A 20,196-nucleotide genomic window follows, 5' to 3' on the forward strand; every position below is an offset into this window, starting at 1 on the left:
ATGTACATGTATGTACATGTATGTACATGTATGTACATGCATGTACATATATATGTACATATATGTACATGCATGTACATATATATGTACATATATGTACATGCATGTACATATATATGTACATATATCTACATGCATGTACATATATATGTACATATATCTATATATATGTACATATATATGTACATATATATATATATATGTACATATATATGTACATATATATATATATATGTACATATATATGTACATATATATAGATATATGTACATATATATGTACATGCATGTACATATATGTACATATATATGTACATGCATGTACATATATGTACATATATATGTACATGCATGTACATATATGTACATATATATGTACATGCATGTACATATATGTACATATATATGTACATGCATGTACATACATGTACATGTATGTACATGCATGTACATACATGTACATGTATGTACATACATGTACATGTATGTATATATCTATATGTATGTACATATCTATACATACATATACATATATGTGCATACATATATATACATACATATATGTATGTACATACATACCTACATATATGCAGACATATATATACATATACATATATACATACATATATACAATCTATATATATATATATACACATATTTACATATACATATATATAATATATACATGTATACATATACATATATATAATATATAGATGTATATACATGTACATATATATAATAAATAGATGTATATACATGTACATATTTATAATATATAGATGTATATACATATACATATATATAATATATAGATGTATATACATATACATATATATAATATATAGATGTATATACATATACATATATATAATATATAGATGTATATACATATACATATATATACATATATATACATATATATATATATACATATATATACATATATATATATACATATATATATATATATATATGAATTATAGGGATTCATAAGATAACAAAATAATATAAAAAAATAGCTTTGATAAAATATTGGAGTGAAATCTAGTAAATATAGTGTGGCTGAAAAATAGTTCTATTAGAAAACTTTGATATAATTATTATTTGAGGATTATAAATGTTACGTTTCGCTCCCATTGTTTAATATGTTTTATCTCGATTTCTATTGCCTATAATGCTTATTAAGCATCCCAATTTAAAAATTCATCCTGAAAAATTCACTTAACTATAAATACTTTCATTTAAACAATATATTTGAAAGAAATGTATCATAATATTTGGATATAAATTATATTAAAATAAATGCAAATTTAATAAAATTATTATAAAAAACTTACATTATTTATTTAAAAAATATATATTATAATAAATTGAAAAGAAAATTTCATCCGTACCTCATCATGTGGGAATCCCCTGAACTTTGTCAATTCCGTTATAAATTTGAATACAGCTCCTTCCATCCGTGCAGTTCCACGGGATCAGTTCTTCTTCGTTTCGGCTTCATCGCGAGTGATACTGTGAAGCTTCTATCGATGATGTCTTCTTCCGGTATGTTTCGGCCTTCTCCTTCCCTCTCCCTTGGCACATTTCAAGTCTAGTATAGGGTCCTTGACTGAACAGTCCTATGGTCCTTAGTTATTAGAAAAATGCATAAATTTACTTAAGGTTGTGGGACTAATGAGTTTCACTTGCACATTTTCTGCCAGAATCCAAACAGGATTATACCTTTTGATATCCCTGTGAATGTGCGGTGGCATTTTCCTTGATTTCTTGATAATTCTTCTCTGAATTCTTTCACTGATAGAAGTGGAAGTGGAAACCTGAAAAGTTACTTGCCCTTCATCTGAAATTTTTTGATAAATTATTGAAAATTAGAGCTTTGCCAGATTTTTGTAGTTCTTTACAGGTTCGGCAAATGTTTTTTTCTTTTGTGTTATATGAAACAGGCCGCTTGAGTGAAGAAAGTATATATTATATGAAAATTGTTAATCACTTTATGAGAAGAAATAAATGATCGAAATTCACATTAATGATGAATTGTTTTGTTTCTTTAGTTTGTTAAGCCCTGTATATGAATAAATTGTTCAGCATCTTCCGGTTGGTTTATGCTGCTAATACCTGTGATTCAAGGTTTTTGTTATTATGGAAATAGACTAGAAGCTACTTAGCAAGCTAGCCATAGCTATGTCACATGCTGTAGATGCATTGAAATTGCCGGGTTATTCTTCTCCAAGATGTATTACGGATGACTGGCATCCCAGTTAATGGTATAAATAAGTGAATATGGGCAAAAAAATTCATGGCTTCTCTCTTCTGTGTAATATGTATTCACCAATAATACTTATTGAGAGATGCATGGGCAGGGGCCTGTTCAACTTTAGATTATGTTATTGAATGTGGGTATTTATAGTGGTCAATATGCCATGGTTGGTGGTGAGTATGATATTTGAGTAGAAGGTAGGGCTTGCTTATTGTTCAACTTTAGTTTAAGTATGTTGATTTAAATAATCTGTTTAATATCTTAAAAATATATTTTAATTTTTATGGAATATTAAATAAATTGATTTATATTGTGATAATGCCGGTTGTCAGTAGAGTTTGTTGATGCAGTAAAAACTACAATGACTGGTTATCAACGAACTATGGTGGTGGCCAATGGTCAGCGGGTAGTGGCCTAAATACTTATTTTTTGAAACTCTCAAAATATCTTAAAGTTATTTTGAGTGTATTAAATGTAAGTTTATTTATTAAAAAAAATATTTGAAGAAGTCGTTTTTGAAAACAAAAATAAAACCAATCAACAAAAATAATCCAAAATATGCCTAAGCAATTTTGGAATAATAGTGTTCTTGATTTTGATTATATGTATCTTAGACATGGGGTAAGGGGGATCATGCTTGATTGGAAAAGGTGTTGCACTTGAATTCTAGCTCATGTTGTTAATCCTTTATGGAGTGGCCAACCATGCTTGATCAAAATACTTTTCCTTTGAGTTTTGGAATGTTCCTATTGATGATATTGATATTCAAGCTAAATGTAGTGTTTTTTGTTCGTGATCACGTCGTTGGCTAATTTATATGAGAGTTTTTTTGTATGAACTCCATTGAACCATAAAGAAAATTTCTCCATAGAGTTAAAAATCAACATGGCTGTCCATGAGATTTTATATAAGCTTCTACATGTCTTCGTTAGTCATTCATGTATCCTTAAAAGGAGACAATTATTCTATTATAGGAAACTGGTGATTTTTCAGTGGGAAAATCCATTAAATCCATAGGAAATTATAGTTTTTTGTGGATTTTGGTTCATCAGAAATCATTTATTGGAAAGGATTTTTTGATGTAAAAAATTATTGAAAAATTAGTATTTGCAAGCCTCTAGGTTCTAAAATTTATTTATTGTGTAAAATATCATCCACTTTAAAGATAAGAATAATGAACATTTTAGAAAGCAATTCGAGCAACAAGCATTTTTGTTTTATTTTTTAATGAATTTTGAAGATATCACGAGTCGTTGTATGTAACTTTTTTTAAAATTTATAGTTGCATAGCATTCAAAATGAATGCAAATTAAAACATAGTCATCCTCACTATATTCTTTTTTTGGGTTTCTATTGTTGTCAAATTTAGCATATTTATCATTCCTGTCTTTTTTTAATTACACATTTGCATTTCATGTCATGGAGATAATGCTTAAATATGAATGCAACATTAAACAATGTATGAGATGGAATGTCAACTAGATCAATAGGCTTCTAGAGGTTCTTCAAGAGCTTATATTTAGTTGTTAAGTTTCAAAATTGTTATCTACCATGCATCTTAAAAGATTGCTCAAGGTTTTATTAAATATACTATGACCATCTATTTGTGAATAAAAGACAAAATAAAATTAAAATTAAGTTCCTGATGGTCATAGAAGTGTTTATAAAACTAGATATAAACCTAACCTATTTACTATAAATAATAGTGGATTAACATCCATGCAATCTTTCAATTTTCTTGAAAGTAATTTAGCATGGTGTAGAACATTCATTTAATTTAAGAATAATGGCGAAAATAATTCATTTTAGAAAATTTATTAAAAATAACAAAGGTGCAATTATTTTTTCCCCATGAGTTCTAGGTAAATTTAAGATATGATTTCTTCTCAAGGTCTATAAGTGCCAAACAATGCGCTTTAATTGCTAGTGCATTGTTTTGTAATTGTGGTCATGTTACGAGAGCAACAATATGTAATATTTCACTCAACATTAATCTAGGTGAAGGATAGTAAAATATGTTTTCCATTAAATTTAATATTTATACCTTTCTAAAATCTCCAACTATCTCGATTTAGTAAAACTTATAAATTAGGAATTCTCTTAAGGAATTCCTATGCATGCAAAGTTATTTGTCTTCATATAGGTAAATATTAATAAAGAAAGAGATAGCAAATTGAAAAAAGACAGAGACTATTTTCTCTTATTCCATCGTTTTCAAATTACAACTTTTTCCTTTATTATATAGGGAATGTCCAGGGCAAACAAAATAAAGGTTATCACAACTTACCAAAAATAAAATAAATAATAAAGGAAAGTCATAAAATATAGTAAGAGACAAAATAAAAAGAAATAATATTGAAATAAAGAAACTCCCTCCAATAGCTTCTACAAATTGATCATGTGGGGCCCATGTGGCCTACGGGGTCTGGGCCACCCAACAGGGACAAAATTTCAAACTTCACCTCAAGCTGGGTCATAGATGTTGTAAAGATCCATTTTGTTATTCAAATCATTGAAGCTACTTGGAGTTAAGGATTTAGTGTAAAAACATCAACGATCTGAGAATGAGTTGGATTGTTGATTAACTGAATAATGCTGCCATTGACATTTTTAGAGATAAAATGTCTATCAGTCTCAATGTGTTTGATCTTTTCATTATGCACAGGGTTTTTTACAATAAAAATGACAGCTTGAATGTCACATAACACCTTTATGAGATAGATTGGGGAGCATCACAGCTAATTTGGTAACTTTTGGATTCTCAAAGTGCCAAGTAGTTAGATTATGCACTACTTTTAGAGACTAGTGGTTGTTTGTCACTTCTCCTTATGATAAGATTTCCTTGTACATAGAAATAATACCCAGATGTGGATCCTTTGTCTGTGAGCTCTCTTACTCAACCAATATCAGTTTAAACTTCTACCTCCTAATTGTCTGATTTCTTAAGAAAATAACCCTCTACTAGGAGTTTTCTTAAGAAACCTCAATATTTTGTAAACCATCTTCAAATGTTCTTCATTTGAATTATTTATATATTAACTCACAATGTTGACAATGTTAGCGATATTGGGTATAGTGTGTGATAGGTAGATAAACTGACCCACCAATCTTTAATATCTATCCTTTTTCGCTACTGTATTTTCTCCCCATGAATCTAATTTTTTTTTGAAATCCATAGGAGTCTCAATAGGTTTAAATCCCAACATTCCTGTCTCTTTTAGTAGGTCTAAGATGTACTTTGGGATATCACAATTCTCATTTTGGACCTGGCCACTTTCATGCCCATAAAGTATTTCATAGCTCTTAGATTCTTAATATCAAATTTAGTGACAAGAACCTCCTTAATGTTTTCAATAGCTTTTTCATCATCACCTGTTAGGATCATATCATCTATATAAACAATGAATATAACTTTCTTAACTCTTTGTGTATGTTTTATAAGCAATGTATGATCAGTTTGACATTGAATGTACCCATTAGATTTCATAATCATGGAAAACTTGTCAAATCAAGCCTATGAAGATTGTTTAAGGCCATAAAGTGGCTTTCTTAGTTTATAAATTAGTTATTTCAAAATACAAACTTTCCCAGTTGGATCTCCATACACACTTCTTCCTCAAGTTCTTCATTCAAAAAGGCAATTTTGGTATCAATTGATGCAATTTTTACTTTTTGTTTACTATCAAGGAAAAAAGAACTCTTACAGTGTTTCGTTTGGCTACTAGTGCAAAGATTTCTTGATAGTGTATCCCATATGAATGAGTAAAACCTTTGGCCATCAACCTAACCTTGAACCTCTTATTGCTTTCATTTGCTTTGTACTTGACATTGAACACTCATTTGCACCTAACAGGTCTTTCATCTAGAGAAAAATTTGTAAGGGTTCATGTGTTAGTTTTATCAAGTGTTTGGATCTCCTCTTCAATTGACCTTTTTCACTGTGGAAGTGTTTTATAAATAGACTTAGGTATTTGCATGCTATTAAGATTAGATATAAAATTTTTATAAGGTGATATAACTTCCCATAAGCAACATACTTCTTGATAGAAAAATTTATGCTAATTTCCTAGTCTTCTATACTGGATTCCACCTCTCTTTGAACTTCAGAGATGTGCGAATTCAAGTTTGGTTATGAACAGTTTCGTAGTTGCATGATATCTTTATCTTGTTCAATGAATTTCTTTCTCCTAATATACACACGAAGTTCATCGTGCATTTTATTGTTGTCAATCTCAGGTTGAATATCTCAAGTGGTAGAACTTGGGAGACAGGATGGTTAGAGAGAAGTATAATAGATTATGATGATTCAAGATAAGTGTCAGTATCTGAAGTAGCGTCATAATATTAATCCAGACTCTCCATCTAAATTTTAGATTTGGGGTAGTATGATTGTTTTTCAATGACAATAGCATCCATGGAGATTATATTTTTTTAATAGTGGGAGAATAACACTTGTATACCCCTTGCTTAAAGTATAACCAAGGAATATAAATTCAATGATTTTGGGTAAAATTTATACGGTTTGGCTGGTGAATGTGAACAAAAGAGACAAAAAAAATATTTTTAGAGGAAGATTGATGAGAAGGCTCTAACATAAGGGTATATTCCCTCAAAATATTGAGAGGGGTATTGAACCAAGGACCCTGTTTGACATTTTATTAATGAGGTAGGTGACTGTGAGCATTACATCTCCCTGAAAATTTTTTGGGATATTGTGAGAAAGCATTATTGACCTAAATATCTCGAGAATGTGTTTATTTTTCCTCTCAGCTATCTCATTTTGTTATGGAGTATCAACATAAGAACTTACATGGATGATGATATTCTTTGCAAGGTAAGGTCTAAGGATCGAGTTAAAGTATTCTTTTGTATTATTAATTTTGAGAATTTGAATTTTGCATTGAAACTAAGTGTAAATCATGTCATGGATGGACTGAAAGATTTGTGTATTTCCAGGTGGTATGATCATTAATGAAGAAGACAAACCATCCTCCATTAATGATTTTTAATTTTGATAGTCCCCAAATGTCACTGTAGATGATAAAGAAAATTGAGAAGGTTTGTACTGAGATAGAAGATATACATTACGATTATGTTCAATCAATTGACAGATTTCATACTGATAAAACTCTGATTTTTTACTAATAGAAAGAGGGGGGGTACAACTTACAACTTTGCACATAATAAAAATTGAGTCAACTTAGACGAATATGCCATAATAAAATTTGATTTTCAATATGGGAGGGGGATGGTGGAAAAGATACTTGAGCATGTAGGCTTCCCAGTCATGCTAGTTAAACTTTTTCAACACTGCCAACTATTCCTTGGTGAAGAGACTGAGATTAACAAACCCTTCAGAAGAGGTAGCAGCATGGGTCTTATTGTTTTTGTCCTTCCTCCCTTATCTAGGTTTCCAAACTACAGGTTTTCAATGTGGTTTCCAGCGCTTGTCCATTATGCGACAAATTTTTTTGCAATGTTCACAAAAGGACGATTTTACTTTGGCTTTGAATCATGTGAGGAGGTATGCGTGTACACAGCGGAGCTTTCAGTGCTAGATGGACCGTCACTTCCTGCCATCATGAGTTTCTTCCTATTTTATTCTCTTCTAGCTTCTGCAAAGTCTTTTCTAGTGGTAGGGAGAGGCTTCATTTCTATGATTCTTCCTCTAACTTCATCTAAGTTCTTATTTAGACCTAATGAGAACTTCATCATCCTCTTCGTCTCTACTATTAATTAAATATTATAGCATGCTGAGTGCACTTCCATACATATGTATTATACATATCTAACTGCAACCAATACTTTGATAGTGTTTTGAACTACAAAATAGCACTGAACTCTTCTTGTCTAAGTTCATGTATTTTTCTCTCAATCTTAAACAATTCTGCAGTGTTTTTGGTACTAGAATAAGTCTCACGATTTGCTTCCCAAATCCCATGTGTTGTCATGTAAAGTAAGAAATGTTCTCAAACTTTTGTAGTCATAAAATTGATCAATCATGACATGACCAGATGATCCTAGATCTTAATGACAGATGGTTAGGACCAGTGAGCTAAGGAATTGTGCCCTCTTCTGTGAGATGTTTCTCATTTTCTTTTCCACAAATGTACATAAACACAGACTAAGTTCATTGAATAAAGATCTGATCATTCAGTTTATAGTTTGTGATGACGATAAAGAATTCAGGGGCTGTTTGGATAGATTTACCGGTCTCTGATTCATAACTAACCTCCGAAGTAGAGTTAGACAACTTCATTCCATACTTTGCATAAACCATATGCATGTATAGGGCTGAATCAGGGAGTTGGCTACTGCTTGTGGCAAAGAAGAGTCCAACAGCTATGATAAGGAGCAAAGGAGGGCTTGCATGCTAGCTGGAGGAATTCCGATAGTTGCAGGGAGGATTCCGGCTGCTGGATGACATTGGAGAGGCTTCGACCGGTGTAGGAGAGGGCAAAAGGAGGGCCTGCAGCTAGGCTTAATGGATCGAACAACTTTGGAGATGATTCTATTTGAACGAGGCCTGCGACTCACACACACAAAAGAGACAAACGAAGCTAAGAGGTCTTTGTATGTTGTGATCCCGTTTTCTATCTTCTGCGAACTTGTCGAACAGAAAAGACAAGCCACCAAGAGATTGAGAATGGAGGATAGATTGCAATCCCTGAAGCCCTGTTGTAAGACAAGAGCACGGTTCGTGCATACAGGAGAGACGACCAAACACTTATGCTACAAGGAATAAAAGGATGAACGATGTTATCTCTCGTGAAATCGAATTAGAGCTCTAATACCATGAAGTAAGGTGAAGAAACTATTTTCTCTTATTCCATCATTTCCAAATTACAACTTTTCCCCTCATTATATAGGGAATGTCTAGGGCAAACAAAACAAAGGCTATTATAACTTACCAAATACAAAATAAATAATAAAGTAAATACATACAAAATATTGAGAAACAAAATAAAAATGAATAAAACTGAAACAGGAAACTCCCTCTAGTAACATCCACAAATTGATCTTGTGGGGCCCATATGTTCGGTGGTCTGAGCCACCTAACAGGGAGCAATATTCCACATAAAAATGGAGTTATCTAGATGTTCATGATAAATGATGTGAACATCCAGGAAAAGATTATAATTTTCTTTATTCTTCTAAAAATTTAGACATCTAAACTCTAAAGATGAAGTCACTATGTTAACATGTAATAAAGAAACAAAATATTTATTCTCTTTCAAATTTATGTTTCATATCAAAAGAGAAGTCTTGTAAGAATTCTGCTAATTTGGCTATATATTATCTTTTTTTTTTTTGTTTATTACTGAATTAAGGGCATGACCACCATAATTCAAAAAAACGTCATTCAAATAGTAATATCTTCAATGTTTTAAAGATTATATAATGATATAAAATTCTCAATGACTTGGATACATAGAATTATGTTTTTTAGTCTTATTTAATTTTTAATAAGTCTTAAAGTGGATAAGGGATTTGATTGATGATAAGTAGACGGTTTAGATTACATCCCATATAATTGATGTGGAAAATTCATATGAATTCTTTGACAATAACAAGATGATGGCTTTTATGTGTTTAACTATCCAATATCTTAAGTAATTATTTGCGATGCTTAGCGGGTAAAACTATAGATACTTGAGACCATCATTTACCTATTTCTAAATTTCCTTATAATAGTTATAGTTAAAGTCCCATGAAGGCAACTCATTTTGAAAATTTTAATAGCTATAAAAGGCTAATCGATATTGTTAAATCCATCTCATACATTTTTGATATTGCATTTATTTTTTATGTGACTTTCATGTTCTTTATGCACATATGAGGTGATAAATTGGGACAATGATAAATATGCCAAAGATGCATGTTATAAGCATTCATCAATAGAATATAGTGAGAATGGTTATGTTTAAATTCTCGTTCATTTCAAACAACCACAAAATATACAAAGCCTCGCTATGGGCTTGTGACCCAATCAAGATTACCAGAAAATTCGATATAATATCTATTCTTTTGAATTTTACATGCTTACAAATCTTATTTTTGTTGCAGAAAATCTTTAATCCTATGAAGGAATTATAAAGTCTTGAAACTTGTGGACCAACCTTATTGTAGGTGATCTAGTTTATCAACTGATTAACAACTTGTGGGAGAACTTTTGGACGAACCTTATAAAGCTTTAACAAGAGTCTTGTATCAAGCATGAAGATCTTCCTCATCATTCATATACAAAGTTTAAAGCACATTGAAGTTAGAATACATTCACTCTCCTTCTTAGATCTCAACTTCTGCTGAAAACTAAATGCCACTCTTCTTCCTTAATGGCGGCCTCCTTTAACCATTTTAGCGAATAAAATAATAAGAATTTGTTCAAAACTTATTAAATTGCTTTGGATAACCCCCAACCTCGCCTTGCTTATAATATAGGTTTTGTAGATCTATAAATATAAGCCTCCCATAATCCTAATCGATATTGAATAAAATTATTGCAAACTTTAGTTGTTTGTTGTATCTATGGATTAATAAGTAGGTGATTTCTTTTTATTGAAAACCTTTTGCAAGTTATTTTGGTTAAATTATTCCTCTTCCTCTTGACCTAGCCTCTCTCACAGGATGCATGGTTATCTCTTCTCATCCCTGCACCCTTCCAACCTTGCCACAACCGCCCTACTCCTTAATCCCTTCTTGGTACAGGCTGCGAGTCTATTCTTCACTGTCCCTTTTTTTATTATAGCCTAAATTTAAATCTAGGGATGGCCAGTCCCTAGAAATCCCAAAATTCTCTAGGCTTTACTCCACCTCCATATTTGGCCATCCCCTCATCGTACGAGGCCAAGAGTTAGAACTCATTTTAACCCTTGCTGAAGCCATCTCTAATCTCATCACTCTCCTCAAGCAATGCCTATCTGATACCATCTATTGTTCTCATTTAAGAACCAATTTACACATTACAAACATTCTTCTTTATCTTCTCCTCAATGATTATCCGACAGCCAACCACCACAGAGATAGCAAGAAGTGCTTTAGGTGGTGGGCTAAGTCTATAATCCAACTAGTGTGGCAAGGTGCAAACAATGGTAAGAATGATATGCACTGTGTGTGAAGGTGTAGTAATGGATGTAACACTAGGAAGCATGTCAGCGGGTTGCAACAATACTTTGAAGTGTTTGTAAGTGACAAAGAAAGGTAGTGACAACATCGGCGAGCATCGGGCAATAATGTAGCATGTGCAGATCGTGTAGCAGTTGATTGTGTGCAAGCATGCACATGAGAAGCCATGCATGTGGCAACGAAAATGGACAAGAGGTATGTGCATGCGAGTGGGGGCGTCTAGGGTATGAGATGAAAGTTTTATTCGGATAAGAGATGAGATCAATTTAGTAATCGACTAAAGTTTTTTTTCTTGGTAGTCATGTTAAGAGAAAACAATTTTTTCTTCATCGACTGTAAGAGGGCAAATAAATATGGATATAGGAGAATACCATAAGGAAAAAAAAGAAAAATCCCTAATGATACCCAAACATGAAGCACAAATTTATGTAAGGGAATATAGATACAACCCAACATGATAAATGAACATAATATATTCGCAAAAAGTTCGACATAACACGTAATGGACATATTTTTTTAGATTTAATAAATTATTAATATAAACATATATATTTTCATTTTTCTCTACTAAAAACGTCATAAAACAAAGTATGCAAGAATAAAATTTAATTTTGTATTATGAAACCTCATCTTTAAAAAATCAACTATTTCAAAATTAGACCTATTATGTATTTCAAAAGAAATTCTTCAGCTTCATATGATTACATCTTGTTCAATTAATTAAATTTAAATTTAATTTTTATAAATATATGAAATATATATTTATAACTATTAACTCATTAAAGAGCACAACAAAAATATAAAATCTCACTTGTAGAACTAGTATAGCTTTGACTTATTCGACTTCGACAAATAGAAGCTTTGGCACAAATGTCGCAGGGTATTTTGATCAGCTTCAACGAATAGATTTGACTCTTGCTCAAGTTGCAGTAAAGAAGCTTACGACCTCCGCTTTAGCAAGTGTAGTTATGGTTTCGATGAACAAATTGGAACTCCAACGCTCAAATTCGACGACTCCAAGATGGACCTTTTGACGTTTGGCTTCGACGAACAATGAGGGAATTGTCAATGGTAGGCATTGATGAATGTTGGATGCATCTTTGACTCTCGGCCTCAATGACCCTACTTCAATGAATGTTAAAGAAAACTTCGACATGATGAGAGAGGAGTCGACTTCAAATTTCTAGTTGTTGTGTCTATTTCTTTCCTAAATCGTGTCAAGCACGTATCTGATGTGTCAAGGTGTGTCTGGGTTCGAAAAAAATTCGAACATATTTTTTGTAGTGTTGGATATGTGTTGGAGCCTTGCCTATGTCTGACACATGTTCTCCACAGATATATGTCTTTTTTAAAAGTGTCAATCCTACTTAGATACCCAATTACGCGGATATATTTTTAATGCAATATTTTTCTAACGTTTGGGGTCTCACAGAAGATATCAACCCCAACAATTTGGTGCAATGAAATTCTGCTTTTCTGATTAAACCTTTGCTTAATTTCTTTTTGCCATTTCAAGTTGGGATTTGAACTTTGCAAACATAATTTCACTAGGCTAGGGAGTCATCAAATTCAAATTTCTTTTTCTTGAGCAAGTCTAGACTTTTGCATAATTGACTTGATTTGACTTGAAGCCCATTTCATATATTGTATTTATTTATTTATCCACCTCAAAGCTTAAAGATGTAAAGATTATTTTACATTTACTCTAAGACGTAGAAGCCTATGTAAATACATTCGTTTGTTTCTTGTTATCTTGACATAAATGAGAATAATTTTATCCGTCTTTTTTCAGGAGCGTCTAAACAAAGGTTTGAAATTTCAAATAAATATGGAGAGAAACTTGTAGGTGTGCTGCATTCTACAGGATCAAAGAATCTAGTGATCTTATGCCATGGATTCCACGCCTCAAAGGTATGTTTTTTGGATATTCTATATTCGTTTATTAGGCTATTGCATTGCATTTATTGTGCTATGCCATATATATAGCCTTTTATTTTATGTGATATTGTTCCCTCTCGTTTCATATTGGCAATAGACTAAATTTGATTTTTATTTGTGCTCTGAAATGTTTCATGACACCTCAAAATTAGGAAATATGTTCTTCCCAAAACATTTTGGAGTTGTCTTTGCACTTTTTTGCGGATAAAAAGCTACATACATGTATCAGGACTGAGGACAAAATCATTTGAATTAATGAATGAAGCGAGAAAATTTCTTAGCGAGCTTAACTTATTCTAAGAATTTATCTGCAACAGGAAGGATTGAATTATGGAATAGAATCTGGAATTTAGCAAATTAGATGTTTGTGCAACTTAGTGCATTATTGCATTTCCCGTAGGAGATAAAACTTGATAGAGAACTACGGGATTTTATTAAATATGAAGTATGTTATGTTTCTTGAATATTTAGTTTTCTCTAATTCAAGGTCTTGCAGTAGGCAGCTAATGTTGAATGATCACATACGCTGGATCTTTTTGTTTACTTATCATGTTTTCCTCTATTTTGCTCTTCCCTACCCTGGACCACTCTTTCTTTCTCCTCTCCTTCTGTAAATAGTGCCTTAACGCAAGAGCTAACCGTGTGATCCCTTATATGCAGAATCAGTAATGGGAAGGTGAGCAAAAACACCCAATTTGGGAGATTTGTAGAGGGAATTTTCCCGCTATTGAATCGGACCAACCCTTGTGGGCCCCTTTTTATGCTGTTCTGATTTGAATTAGGTTTAATTTTTGCGTGAGACAATTTATATGTTGTTATTCCCTATTTTGGAAATTTTTTCTTTGGTTTATGTTATTTGTAGATGTTCTCCTTGTTTTCTCTTATTTGGAGAGTTGAAACCTAATTTTCTTGTTGCGGTGAATCTGTATCTTGTAGAAAGCATGTGGTGGATTCTCCTCGTCATCCATACCTCGTCGTTTCAATATTCACCTTGCTGTTTTCAGACCGGACAACCGCCCAAGTTTCTTCAGTCTCTTTTCAATCACCATTGATTTCACATATTCTCTTCTTCTTTTCATTTTACAACCTCTCTCCACTAAGTACGATACTTAAACACCTTCTAGGAACTTTAGAACGGTGTCATTTGACATTAGAGTTTGACAAACTCTAACTTTTTACGGATTTATTTTTCTCGCTTCTAAACTTAGAATCTACATATAAGTTTTATACCAACTCAATTTCTTAATCGTCTAAACCTCAATTTCTAGTCATAATCCTAAACTTTAAAAAATTAACTATTCTACTGCCACAAAAAATCTATCCCGACTCGTACCACATAAAACTAAACACTAGACTAACCTTTGATCCACAATCCTGCATCAGTCAAAACTCTAAAGCAAGGGAAAAAAAACTATACCTCCAAGAAGAAACTCTAAAGAAGGTATTTCAGAGCTTACCATAGAGGATATGCAATGAAAAATTCTCAAATTATAATGGAGGCTTACTGATTTGAGAGGATCCAATGTTAGGAAGTCACCTATAGTAACAAATAGTGATCACCCATTGGAGATGAAGAAAGCCCTTTTCACCAAGAGCTCAAAGTGACTCAGAGTCATTGTCACATTAATTTTGCATTGATTATAGGTGGAAAGGGTAATTTTTGAATAAAGGTTAATTTATTGGATTTTAATAGTCGTATGGATCTATGTGAATTCACGAGTGGCTCTAGATAGTCGAATGAATTTTTGAGTGAAGAGACATTTACCTGGAAGAAGAGTAAAGTGAACTGCTATTAAGATAAAGCTGTGTTTTTTTGTGGTGGAAAAAAATGAAGCTCCTACATTAGTATGAGGGAAAAAGCAAAATTACAACCTATTATAAGATGAAAAGTAGGATGTAGCAGAAGTACTTGCCAACATATTACAGACATGACTTCTTCTTGAGACTTTATCCCCTACAATAGAATACATCTCAATAACAGAATACACCACGGAGTTTAAGCAGCTTATGCTGGAGCCATATGGGAATATCATAGCCCTTGTTTTTTTAGGGTTGAGATCGTCCATTGAAAAGATGATGCAGTTGCAGCCTTATTGGATATTAAATGTTGTTCAGACCTTATCCCTGAAAATAAAGAGACAATACAATAGTATTAGAACTTCGGCCATTAGATTGAATAATAAGAGCACATTGACCAGAGTCCCCAAACACGTCCATCGCGAGGAGAAACAATACAGGTGAAAAAGAGAACTAAGTGGACCAACACTCCTGAAAAATTTCTAGTCAAGAACTGTTTCAAGTGTCATGGATACAGATACGTTGCATCTAACTATTCGAACACGAGAGTAATTTTTTTACTGAGTAAAGGACACTGGAGGAGGTAGAGAAGCAAGATCCAAGAGAGGTGACTAAAGAGTACTAACTACCTACAATTGAAAGTAAGATGCTTGTGGTTAGGCGAGCCTCCAGACCAAACCTAAGAGTGATCAGTAGTGGTTAAGGCATAATATTTATTGTATTCGTTGTATTGTGAAAGTGAAGTTATACATTATCATTATAGATTGAGGGGTTGTAAAAATGTGGTATATGCATAAATAATGGATAAATTGAGCTCACTACTCAAATGCAATCCTAATCATATTCTTGACTCATTTGAAGAAGGGGAATTTGTTCAGTGTCAATAAGAGATGCTTTATAGAGTTTTTTTAATTGGAGATAAGCTGCATGATCGATTGTGGTGTGATATCGTGTCTATGGGTCCATGTCATATCCTTTTGCGTCGGTGTGTTAGTATGACATGGGTGCACCTCATAATGGCCACAAAAATGTCTCGTTTATTAAAGAAGAAATACACATATTACTATTTTCAAATGAGTCAATAGTGATGAGCACACTAATAGAGACATGAGTTGTAATATTTCATATCACGTTTCTACGAGCTATGAGAGAGGCATGTGCGAATGGCCTTGGTGATGCCATAGGATAGTGATATGGAGGAGCTAATGTGCAAGCAATGCGATCTTTATTGGAGTGTTAGGATATTCTTACTGACAGCCTGCCACCTAGATTGTCAACCATACGAGAGATTCAATGTCATATACATCTTTCTAGGATTAGTGCTACCCACCAGTCAATTTATAGGATACAGTCAGCCAAGTATAAAGAGTTGCAGAAGCTTATAGATTTGATGGCTAGAAGAGTAGTTCTATTCTTTTTAAAATATCATATGTTCTTTTATTATTTGTCAAAACATAAACTAAATAAAATAAAAAGGAAAAAAAATCAATAAAAAATACAAAAACTAAATAAAACTCGTCCAAATGGCTCCTAATTTTTTCTGTTCTTTCTCATGTATGATATTAGCTTTGCTTAAGATTGACTAATTTTTTCTGTTCTTTCTCATGTATGATATTAGCTTGCTTAAGATTGACTAATTTTTTTTTCTAATGACTCGATGGATTGTGTTCTTAGAATATTTAACGTCCTTAGGATATTTAACCTCATATCCCAGGTTGTTTTCTTCTCCTTGGGGCTTTGTTTGTTTAAAGGAATTGAATTAGAAGAAATGAAATTTAAAATGTAAATGGAAATGATTCATGAATTGAATTAAAATTAGCTTTGATCCACTTGTTTGGTTGGAGGAGAGATTGTGTGGTAAATTTATTTTCCTTTTTTGTTTGTTTTGAAGGAATAATAGATAATTTAACCAGTAGATCACCTCAATCTTATCCATAATTGAGTTTTACTTCTTCTTTTACTGAGTCTAACCAGAGATCTTAACACACATTCAGATTTTCTTGACAAAAGAAATTTCTTATAATTTATATTACACAGTATCCTAAAATTTAGTCTAAAATTTTTTTTATTTGAAATAAGTCATAAATCCATGCAAACAAAACCTAAGAATTCTTGAAAGCGTGCTTTTATTAATTGCCAAACAAGCCACAAGAAATATAAGAAATATGCTACATATCTGCATGTAAAGTTCAAGAAGGCAATTGCGCCTTATATTTTTTTTTGTATTTATTTTCGTTGTTTTATTTTTATTTTTATTTTTATTTTCTTTAGTTAGTAACCCGCTAGTGACAATATTATGTTTTTGAATCTTACTATTTCAGGATGACATACAGTTTATTAATATCATTTCTGCATTAACAAGAGAAGGCATAAGCGCCTTGCACTTTGATTTTTCTGGAAATGGGTAAGTTTCTTTGGAAAAAGGTTTCAAATATTATCTTCTTGCAATGTGTGTTATTGTTAACTGGATGTGTTTTCTTTTCCTACATGATCATGAAAACTAGTTCATGTTATTTTCTTAAAAGTTCTAATTTATTAATAGTGTTGTTTTAATTTAAAAATAAAAATAAACAAGACAGATTCAGATCTCAAGTGTGGTAACCTAAATATATACATGTGAAAACTAATGTAAATAGCAACATACATACTTCTATAAATGAATTGAAAAAAAAAATGATGTAAAAAATCATTATTTTGAAAAGTAGAATCAAACATGTCAAACATACTTCTTAATGTACAAATTTTTTCTTTAGTTGGTGGTTTTGTTAAATTTTAGCGAATTGCAAATCAATATGAATGTTCTCCCGTCTATTAAAAACATAAGTACATTGAATATGTGAACAAATAATTAAGAATTAACATGCTTGAGAAATTCCTCCCCTATTGAAAGTAAGCTAATACGTAATTTTTATTTGAAATAAAAAATATCTCAAATAATTTTAAGAAGAAAAGCAAATATACTAAATAAAGTATATAAATTATGCACAAGAGAGATGCAAACATTTTTCTAATATCAAACAATAGTTATTCAAATATTTTCTTCATGCAATATTAAAAATACATTTTTAAAGAAATATTAGATACTAACATAGGCTATCAGATGTAAAAAATATGTCTTATCATCAAATCAAATTTATTACTATTAGATATATAAGTTTTATCATCAAAATCAAATCTTTGTTTCAATTAAATAAACCAAATAAATGTGACAAAGAAAAACAACCAGAAAAATATTTATTAAAATTGCTCACAAAACATACAAAATAGCCCTTGAAAAATGCTAATAACATGAAGAATAAGTTCTCGAAAATTATTATAAAGAATGGGTTGAGGCTTCTCCCAAAATGAAAAGCATTAGTTCTTAAAAAATATTGCAGGACCAAAATTTGGTTTATTTTTTCACAATTGCAAAATTCCTTATGTTTGGGTTTGGACTATAACCCTAGGCAAAGATACATCTAACCATCATTTTCTCAAAGATACTTCTACTCAAATGATGGACCGGACTTAATATTGATGACAAAACTCATCAAATTAAGTCACTAATTCAAACATATAATGCTAAACAATCTTCTTCAACCGTCCATGCAAATGAAGATTGTTTATTACTTCGCGGTAATTACCGCAAAGGAATAATTCTTCTATTGCAGTGGTATATTGTCTGGAAACTCACAAGCATAGGCTAGTTGCTCGAATGAGGATGAAATAAGCCTCATTTCTTTGGTATAATAATAACAAATACTACTCAATACAAAATTGTTCTAATCTTATTGCATATATTATAACATTACTTTGTTGTGCTGTAGAATTTAGTTTTGATAAGTCATTCTTTAGAGCCCTCTATTGCCCTCTTCATAGCTCCGCCTTTAAATTCTAGTTTGAATTCCTTTATTTTGACTAGGGTCTCCTTTATGAGTCACATTCAATTAATTAAAAATGTCAAAATGACAAAATTCTCTCTTAATGAGGAACGGAGTATTCTATATATTTGTATTCTTGATGTTCTGGGTTTAGTTTTTGGCGTGAGTTTGTTTAAGACAACCACCGATGTCCATTCCTCCCTTCGAGGGTTGTATTTGAGAGATTGGATGGCGCTCCAGCTGTATCTCTTTCCAAGGTGGTGATTATCTTCCCCTACCCCCTTCTGCATCTTTCTTACGACGCTCCCAACCATCCTCCATCGCTACAACTGCCCCAAACAATAATCGTTTGTTTTTTCACTATAGTCTTCCAATTCTGGACCTTCTTGCTCATTACTACCTCCCCAGACAACTACCTTGTTGAATCTTGCTGTGGAGCAGTCCCCCGCTTCATCCCTTCCCTGTCGTCATCGGAAAAATTACAATCTTGTTGTCTTACTGCTTTCCGTTGGCTGTTCCAGCCTTTCTATTCATGCCTCGCCGTTCCTCTTGCCACCCTATTTGCTGCCCTCACTATCTCAGCCCTCCACTTGCTTCCAACACGATTTCAGGGCTTCCTTTTTGTTGTTCCAACCACCTATTACCCATTTCAGTCATCTATCTCTGCTCCCCAACCACCTAGTTGACCTCCACCACCCATAGATTGAGTCTTAGTGTTAGTTTTTGTCGTGTTTGTTGCTACTTTTCTTTCAAGTGTGTTTGTTCATAACTATGAATTTTTTTTTTAGTAGTAATATTTGATTTTTCTATTGTGGGTTGGGTTAACTCCAATATCAATAGATTAAATTCTACTCTTTTTTTTAGTCTTCAATATGCTATTATATATATAAATGGGAATAATTAGAATATTTTAGTGATTATGATCTTTGTTCGAGTCAAAAAAAAAAAAAAAAAAAAAAAAAAAAAACTTACAAAAACAATCAATCCAATTGTGTCCTTAGATTGCTACAACTTTTGATGCTGATCTGTCATGCTACCATATTTGCTTTTGGGCATTCCTAAAATTTGTTGTAGATACTGTATAATGAATTTATGATTAACAACTCATCTTTCCTTGGTCAGTTCAAAGCATATTAAGCCTTAGCAGTTAGCATAAATGATAATCTGGATTTGAGGCTTTCTTCCGCAATACGTGAAGTTTATGCATTTTATC

The 20,196-nt window shown here is 32.0% G+C and overlaps 1 protein-coding gene across 1 annotated transcript in view; it reads left to right on the top strand.

Annotated features, from left to right (window-relative positions):
- Positions 1–1,410: 1,410 nt before the first annotated feature.
- Positions 1,411–20,196, top strand: part of LOC110036940 — a 46,682-nt gene continuing 27,896 nt past the window's right edge. Inside the window, exons 1-3 of the mRNA XM_020741504.1 lie at positions 1,411–1,550; positions 13,181–13,299; positions 17,445–17,527. Of these exons, the coding sequence (XP_020597163.1) occupies positions 1,535–1,550; positions 13,181–13,299; positions 17,445–17,527 (218 nt within the window). The 5' untranslated portion in view covers positions 1,411–1,534. The remainder of the gene's footprint in view (positions 1,551–13,180; positions 13,300–17,444; positions 17,528–20,196) is intronic.

The sequence above is a fragment of the Phalaenopsis equestris genome, unplaced genomic scaffold (assembly GCF_001263595.1).
Source record: "Phalaenopsis equestris unplaced genomic scaffold, ASM126359v1 Scaffold212879, whole genome shotgun sequence".
NCBI lineage: Eukaryota > Viridiplantae > Streptophyta > Magnoliopsida > Asparagales > Orchidaceae > Phalaenopsis > Phalaenopsis equestris.